The following is an 8,952-nucleotide window of genomic DNA, read 5'->3' as shown; positions in this document are numbered from 1 at the left end:
TCCTACCTCCATCTCCAAGGGCAGCTTTGCCTCATTTTGACATAGAAAAGCAGCTGAAAGAATGAAATTTCACCTCAAATCACATCTGTGATGGAGAAAAAAATTTGCAGTGCTAACCCTCTGTTCTGGGTCAGGTCGGTGCTGCTAATGAGAGAAATGTGAGCTCTTAGATAGCATTAAAGTCTCTTCAGAGGGATGCCATTGGAAAGGACTCCCCTGTCTGTGTTTTGCTCACTGGAGGAATGGATGCAAAGGGAAGGGAGGTATGATTTGTCAGAGAGCTGCTATTACCGTCTGGCCTCCTTGGTTGGAGTTGATGAGTCCCAGCATTGCAGTGTGCGAGTGACCTGCCACGCTCTGCAGATAAACACAGATCCCAAGCAGCATGTTGAGGGAAGCCACCCAGCAAGGGGTGTTTGGAATTTATCATTTATGAATAGTAATGGGCCTGCCACACAGCTCAACGGATACTTATCGCTTTGCTGTTTGCATGTAAGTACAGAGAGGAGAGATTAGGACCGGCTGAAAGCAGGGCAAAGAAGACCCAACACGCAGAGAAGCCTGCATTGCCATAAAGCTGCTGGCAGCGGTGACTTGTAGGAGGAGGTGCGTTATGACAGGACATCCTGGACATGCACAGGAACCCTGTGGTGGGCCCTTTCTCTCCAGAGCAAAGAAAGGGCATAGGCAGAAGTTAATGGACTGGCTGAGACTTTCAGACGAGGTGGTGCCCTGCCTCATTCCTCTGCTCCAGCCTTGAAAAAACCTGCTAAAATTGCTCTGGGGGTATAAGGACATGCGGATGTCACAGGAGGGAGTGGGCATCCCAGCCCACACCCCGCAGTGGCGATGCTCCACCAGCCTGGTGATTGCTCATAGCCCAGTCCTGGCAGCCTGGAGCTTAGCACAGACTCAATTAACCTGCCTCTCCACAGGGCTCTGCAGCTGCGGCCAGGCTGCTGCTGAGACTTGCTTTGATGTCTCACCGTCCAGGAGCTGGTGAAGGTGTCAGTCCTCTGCAAGCACCCAGGTTCTGCCACCTCTCCACAAATTGTGAAAAATGACCCAGATGAGAGCTAATGATGTGGCTCCCTCCCACCAAGACAGTGTGGTCTGGGGTAGGAGTCTTCAGCTCTCAGGAAGAAGTGGGTACAGCAATAGAAAAAGGAAGGACAAAATTTTTTCCAGGGGTGGTGGCAAAGCCAATACAGCTGCATCTGTGCAGAGTTTAACCAGCCCTCCTCCCTCAAGGTTAAGGGTGACTATTCTCAGTCCTACTGCCCTGCAAAGTAAACTGAGGCAGAAAGCATGGGAGTAGCTGAGCTGTCATATTCCAGCGTGCCTATCACCCATGTACAAACTACATGTGCTCATTTGTGTGTGTTTGTATTTACCCTCCCAGGGAAATGCAAGAGCAGCTCATTAAATAGCGTGACAAATAACTTCTGTCGCTGTCAATTCCATTGTTTGTGTCTCTAAAATGTTTGCGTGTGCTACTTTGGGATATACAGTCAGGCCCCATTGAGCACACGAATGGGCAAGTATTAGAGCTGTAAAGCAACACCTTGGATTTGCCATCTCTGCAACTCACTTAATTAAGGGATCTGTATCCAGAAAGCAGAAAATGCACATTTCTCATTACAAAAGGTGAAATTTCTGAAATCCATTAGATACACAGTAGGATAAAAATGTGCAAGGTTCCCACACACTGCTATGTCAATGCATCTTGTTCCTCTTCTATAATACCCCCTGCTATTCTGAGCAAAAATCTTCCAATGCATTTCTGCTGATGTGCCTCAAACCTCAGCTCTGACACCCTGCTAATCCCAGCCAGCCTTCCCTCAACATTTTTACAGTGCAGGCCTACACTGATGGTCTGCAACTTTTGCTATTCAAAGAAATAACGAGGACAAACCAGCTCCTTGGGTTCCACCCTCAGTGAACTGGGGCAAACCATATAATAGATATCCCTGTGGCAAAAAGCCCCGCAGAAATGTGCCACATGCTATGTAACAGACTGCAAACACTTTCTCTCAAACTGGAGACTGCAGTAAGAGCCTCAGCTATAAAGGAGAAAGAGTGCAGAGGAAATTCAGGGCATGATGATAACTTAGATCCCAGCAGTAATTAGGGCATCCCCACTTCTGGCAGAACCCCAAGAGTTTATAAGATGTGGTTGTTATAGAGGTATGTATGTCAGGAACTTAGAAGGGAGAGACTGGGGATGAGCCAGTACATGGCTTTGGCAGAGCCCTTTGATTCCTGCATGCCTAAGTTTCCCCAGCTCTTTGCCATGGGAGTGCCAAGGAGGGGACCATCTATGTACGAACTGCTTTGCAAGCAATCTGGAAAGGAGAGGTGGTAAAAAGTACAGTTTACAGCTGAGTTGTCTCAGCACTGTTGTACCTCTGTGTTTGAGAGCTGAAACCAGGGCTGCTTCCCATATGTGAAGATCTCCCAGAGGATCACCCCGAAGCTCCAGACGTCACTCTCTGTTGTGAACTTCCTGTACATGATGCTCTCCGGAGGCATCCAGCGGATAGGCAGCATGGTGTGTCCTCCAACCTGGGTGAGGGCAAAGGCACAAGGAAATCTGAGTGATGAGAGCCCTGAGGAAGCGGTCAGCCCTGACGTGATGTGGACAAACTCAGGGCCTCCCTGTGAGCTACATCGACAAGGAGCTGTTCAAAAAAGCTGGGCTGGCTACTGCCTCCCCAACCGCCCATGGGCTTACCCACCAATCCCACCTGGTTAACATGATGGACAGGGACTGAAATGTATCAAGATAAATGATGTCCTCTCCTCCCAAAATGGGCTTGTAAAGAAATCAAATGACAGAATGCCAAGAGTATACTCCAGCCCTACAGTCTGACGAACCAGGAGGCCAGGCAAAGTATTGTGCCGAGTTTTGCAGGGCCTCAGTGCTCTGACGCACCCACCAGAAATACAGCGTGAGGTTTGGCTCTCTTCGGTAAGGTTTTCTAAAAGCCATGCACCGGCATCTGCACATCACCTAATTGCATGAAAGATTTTGTGCTCATAAAACTGTGCTACAGGCCTTTTCAAAGAGTGCTTTGAATATGTAAATGACTGCAGGACCGCACTGCAAAAAGGCGGTCTGTTTGTAAAGAACAGGCTCTTACAGGCAGGGATATACCCAGCATTTAATGGAGGCAGGAAAGCCAGCCCCTTTGGAGAGTTTGGAAATGGAAGAGCTGATGGGTGAAGTCCCACTGGGTATGCCAAGCCAGGGAAAGGCACTTTCTCGGTCAGGGTCTACCCTTCTCTAGGGCACATGAATCCAGCAGGTATACAGCAGGTTTGCAGGATGCATGCAAACAGTTTGAAAGCAGATGGATTTACCTTCAGATTCACTAGAGATTTCTAAACAAGCGTCTCTGAGCAAGACAAGTTTTTCTCTGTTCTGTCCTTCTACATAAGAAGCACCATCTGCGGGGAAATAGCTAATTGATAAGACCAGCCGGTGCTGGAAGCACTATGGCTGCAAGTCTCCAGCACTCATTTCTGCTGAGGGCAAAGTGTCCAAGGTTTTAGTGGTGATGAGAAAGAGCGCTTTTGCAGCACTGCTTGGAAGACTGCTTGTCTCATTACAGACACCAAAAAAGCAAGTGCTAATGACTTTGTAGCACTGCAACTAAATCAAACAGGCAGAAATCTCTCTGGTTCTATGAAGGAGCAGGGGAGAAAGTAACTGGTATCTAGATTTCCAGCACATGTGTGGCTATTCAAAATAATGAGATTGTTGTGCTCGCTTGGATGAAAATGTTTCTTGTACAAACAAAAGCTCTCCTCTGAGCTGCCAGTTTTCCCAAGCCGCTACAGGTTTCTTTGCCTGATTAAAGCAGAACTAGCGTGGGGAAGGGTCAGTACAGAGACGTGCTGCAGTGCTTGGACACAGGAGAGATAGTGCTGGGGAGGTGTGTTGGAACAGGGTGTGAAATGGGTATGATGTTTAGCAGGCTTTCTGCACAGAGGGCGTGAGTCAGACTTCTCTGGGGTTTGACAGAATCTGGACTCGGGCTTGCAATGTTGTACTCAGAGGTCTGCAGACCCACCCTTTTTCTAACTCTGAAACAGACCCTCCCTCAAAAAAAGAGAAGGAGTTTTAGAAGTCTCAGGAACATCTTTCTTTCCTAAGTGCAGAGGTGCTCAGAACTGCAATGCATGAAGATAAAAAGCTCATTGCAGCTCTACACCTCCTGTTTAGAGATGGCTTGGCTGGCGTGTTCTCAGCTTGCTGCTCTGGACTGCCTAGAATGTTCTCCCATAATGGAAATAATAGAAATATGCTTTTCTTTGTTTGTTTCTTTGAAACCCTGGCTGCAGTTTTAGCTCTTTCTTGCATTCCCAGCTTTTACAAGTTGCCTTCCCTTCTTGTGAAGGGCTCTGAGGAAATGTTATCAATAGAACAGGACATACATCAAACTTGATTGTTGCAAAAACTGTTTTGTGCTAATGCTTATTTTATTGTCCTTTAAGTAGCGCTAACTCTTCAGTTTTCCAGCAATCTCAAAATGATTACTTATTGCAAAGCACTCTACATTTGCAATATCCTGAATCTTGCAGCATCATTCGAGATTACAGGTAGTGCAACATATTGAGCACAGTTAACTCCTTTTTGAACAGGTCTTACAGCAGTTCAGAATCTACAAACCAGGTTCTCATCTTACACAAAAAAGATTACAGCAGTATTGCTTGAATGGGAGGGCCCTGATTTACACCACTTGGGGATCTGACCCTAAAAGTAGAGCAGAGAAACCAGTAGTCCCAGCTCAGTTCTAATAAGCTAAAATAAAGTCAAGGTCTTTGGTCTCCTCTGGATACACCCTAGTGAGGAACTGCCAGTAAAGTGACATACACAGTCAATGGTTGTCCCAAGGATGTGACAACAGTCTTGGCTTAGCTTATATGGTGGAGTCCAGGGATTGCCAAAGCATTCCTTCCAGCCCTGTATGTCACGTGAGACACATCTTTTACTAAAAATTAATCTGGTAATAATTAATAATCAAATTAATTTGCGGGGGAAAAACCCCCAAGCAATGCCCAGAAATGTGTGGGTCCCCAAATATGGCTCAGCTATGCTCATAGGTAATAAGGTATTCTTTGCTGAGGTATTCTTTGCATCTCAAACAGGGTGCCACATCTTTGAGAGCAAATGTTAAGTCTTGCACTTACTAGCTAGCTATAAGCAGAACAGGCATGAATTAAACTGTACCATAAAACTACTGCAGTGTCTAGCCTAGCACATAAGGCTGACTGTTACATTTTAAAGCACCTCCTTTGACTATCCCTTACTGCTTCCCTCGCAAACTGATTAGGATTAAAATTCCCATTTCACAGATGAAAAAACAGATGCAGGAAGGCAGGGAAAGGCCCTGCTCTGAAGCTGTATCGTGAGTGAACACTAAGTCGAGTCTTCTTGGTCTGCAGTCAGCCATACACTGTTATTTGCTGATGTAGCAAAATCATTTAGAGCTGAACACAGAGGGATTGTTCTACTGATGCCATAGGAAACAGAGTGTGTCCAGGGTGACAGAAAACCTTTGCATAACATGTAGTGGCTGTGATCTGTGTTATGCCACTGTAGACTTGCACGTGATTCTCACAGCTACATACGTCTTTTACAGGACCAGCCATTGCCAGAAGCATAAAAGCAAAATGATGCTATTAAATCAGGCTAAAAAAAAGATGCTGTTTTTTTCTTTTGCAAAGTCAGTTTACATGGCATGTCCTTGGTTTTTGAAAGAATTGTTATTGTGTCTTTAGACAGAAGCCGAAATTTTGTTTCAGTCGAGCTCCTGTTTGCTCAGAGCTGGGCCTGGCAGGTTTCAGAAATAAGTGGCCATGCAGGACTGATGCTTGTCAGGAGCATGCTACTTCTGAGTCTTTTCTAAAACAGTCATGTCATCTTCCCACTCTATCTTCCTCCATTTCCCTTGGGAGTCAGAGATGGGGGAGCCCAGCCATCATGCCGGTTCATCTTCTAAAGGCCCCTACAGGTGAAATGTCCTCAAACAGTGGCATTGCAACACGTCCCCTGGAGATACTCCACAACCTGGAAGAAGGATTTGCTTTCGAGCAAAAATAAGGCAAGTAAATCCTCTTCTGTTCCTCTCTTTAAATCCTATGATGCTGCCAAGCTTGCCCTTTCTCCTTGTTATTTTAATGCTTCATAGACCTGCAGACTGGCCTCTTTATCCCATTGCCATGGCTGTCTAGATTTGCTTGACATTTTTAGCTCTCTTTTTCTCCCTAGATCAACTCCCCATGCCCACATTGACACGTTATTCCCACTGCTTTGCTCTTTCAGTTTGCAGTACTATCCTGGTAATAGTGCAATTAGTGCATATCCTCTGAGCGGCCAAAGTTTCCTTCTTCTGTCTCCATTTCAAGAGCGCAGTATCACCTACTTGTTTCCATCCCTTTCTAATGGATACTCCCAAGTGCATGACCTGGTCTACAGCCATATGTTTCTGATACTCCGGGGCACCTGGCCTCTGCTCTGAAGCCTCATTACACATCCTAGCCTGTAGACTTGCAAGATAACCAGCCACTCCCTTTGAGCAGCTTATTGCTGTATTAGATATGAACCTCGGGGAGCTGGGGGAGGTTCATGAAAGGCCAGCGTTAATGGCCATTAGGGAGAGAGATAATTACTTAAATGCTAGTACAGCACTTTGATGATGTAAAGCTATATAAGTGCTACATACAAGTAGTATTATAAGGCTTGAGGTTTGTCTGCTAGCAAAGAAAGCTGGTGTCTAGGAAAAAAATTCTCCTTGTCCCAGCTTTCTGAATGACATCCAGCTGATTAGGAAGGGAAAAGATGACACATTATCCCCAATGAGTTCGACAGCAGAGCAGCAGGTAGTGGAGCAGCAGTGTTCAGCAAAGACTGGGCAATATACCTGCAGTTTGGGCCATTAATAGAGACAGCATGGAAATCAAAACCAGAGTACAGCTGAAAAACCCTTATGAGAACTTTGGACTGGTGGGAATCCAGATACTGACATGTTAAAGCTCACATACTAGTTCCAGGGCTGTAGCACAATGCAGCATTCAGAGGGGTGCTACTGAGCCATCCTCTCCATGCTCACAGCTGAAGGTTGCTTCATGAATCTCAGCTAAGAATGGAATTTGGTCTCTGGCATACTCTAAGGCTGTGCAGTCCTTTTTGTGCAGTTTCATTCCCAACTTTGAAATAAAATAAAAAATAAATCAGTGCTTTTGTTTTCTTTGGTCATTTGACATTTGCTTTCCAAGGTCGTTTGGCAGTTTTCTTCCTGTTCCTGTCTACTTCGGGGAGGCTCTGCTCCTGTTCCTGCCTTGGGAAAGTTACAAGAACCACTGTAGGTGTCTTCATATGGTGCAGCATTATTTGAGCTTCCCTTTTATGTGCAGGAAGCTGAAACATTTGAGTTTGTACAGAATCACGTAGCAGTAGTGGAGACCTTGGCACCGTTTCTTTCCAGGAAAATCCACTCAACACTCAATCCACTCGACCTAGTGATAAGACACACATTCTCTGATTGCTGTCTCTGTTGCTGCTGCTGTAGGTAGGGATGACCTGGGATCTTCTTTAATTGCAGACCTGGCTGTCATCCCAGGCTGGGCTGCACCAGAACATATGTCCTTTAGACCTCAGCTCTAGAAGCTGGGTGATGATACTTAGCTCTGAACCTTCCCCCAGCAGCCAGATGTATGTCCCCCTCAGGACACATTGATTCCTGCTGCGGGCAGGATGTGTTATTCAGCAGTTCTGTACAGCCTTGTATGAATAAGAGCCACAGGTGGCTGTGTCACCCGAGAGGACACAAGGGCAAAAAAAAAAAAAGCAATGCAAGCAAGAAGCAGGAAAAGCATCTCTGTCTGGCTAAGTTGAGCTCTTGGGAGAAAAACAAACAACAAACAAAACTGCTGTAGATCACGCCTCCGTGAGTCGAAGTTTGTCAGATGGGGTTGCAGCATGAGAAGGTGGCTTCTCAGGGGCCAGGCAAATGGTAGTACGTGCTCATGGCTGGAGATCCAGGAGGAGACACTCCTTCTCTGCCTTCAGTGCAGGATCCAGCAGTGTTGAGAGATGTTTCCCTATCAGATGTGCCTGTATTTTGCCTGTGTGAGTCCTGACAGATTCCTGGGCACCTTTTGCAAAGCAGAGGGATCAACTCTGACATGCCAGACAGAGCTGAGCTTTGCTGAACATTAGCTGTCCCGCACTTTGTAGTTTTAACTGTCACCTTACTAGGCTTTTAAGTACCCAAGCAGTTTACATCAGAGGTAGCTGAATTTAACTGCAAGTAAGCTGTGACTGGATGCGATTCCGGAGTACTTTATCTGTAATTTCCTTTCAGCTTATCCAGAAAGAAAGGTGCTAGCTGTATCTGAGACTGCACCATTGCCAGAATTACTGTGGCCTCAAAAAATCCCCAGGGTGTTTTCGTGACTGAAAGGCATCATGTGTTATGGCCATACCAGCCCCCAGGCTGAGCCTCTTCTAAGTCATTCAAAAGCCATCACTGCAAACTCTCAGCATAGCCCTGTCCTTGCCTTCAGGTCTTGTGCCTTTGCTCTGCTGCTGTCACAGCCAGCGCTGAACATAAGCCTAAAACCAGTAAGCAAACAACAAAAAGCTTCTACCAAACATTTCAACTTACTTGACTGACTTATTGTGTCCTCGCCATGCAGCACTCTGCATGTGTATGCTCCACTTTTCTGGGAACGGCAGATCTGATCCTCTCCTAATCCTCACTTTCTACACCAACCATCTCTTCCATTGCAGGCTCTGGCAGTGCAGCAATGTCGGGCTTGCTGCCTGCTCCCCTGCATGCCAGTGGCTGAAGACATCTCATAGCAATTAGCAAGGGATCACAGAGGGGTTTTGGAGATTTACAGAATTCACAAAGCAACCCATAGCTGTTTCTACTACTTGCA

The 8,952-nt window shown here is 46.2% G+C and overlaps 1 protein-coding gene across 2 annotated transcripts in view; it reads right to left on the bottom strand.

Moving 5' to 3' along the window:
• NTRK3 (neurotrophic receptor tyrosine kinase 3) overlaps positions 1-8,952 on the bottom strand; it is a 234,024-nt gene that overhangs the window by 14,874 nt on the left and 210,198 nt on the right. For both annotated transcript variants that reach the window (XM_069798466.1, XM_069798467.1), the window contains one exon: positions 2,407-2,565. In XM_069798466.1, the coding sequence (XP_069654567.1) occupies positions 2,407-2,565 (159 nt within the window). The remainder of the gene's footprint in view (positions 1-2,406; positions 2,566-8,952) is intronic.

The sequence above is a fragment of the Haliaeetus albicilla genome, chromosome 12 (genome assembly GCF_947461875.1).
Source record: "Haliaeetus albicilla chromosome 12, bHalAlb1.1, whole genome shotgun sequence".
Taxonomy (NCBI): Eukaryota; Metazoa; Chordata; class Aves; order Accipitriformes; family Accipitridae; genus Haliaeetus; species Haliaeetus albicilla.
Note: the sequence above shows the minus strand (reverse complement) of the source record. Positions and strands in the feature narration are given on the sequence as shown.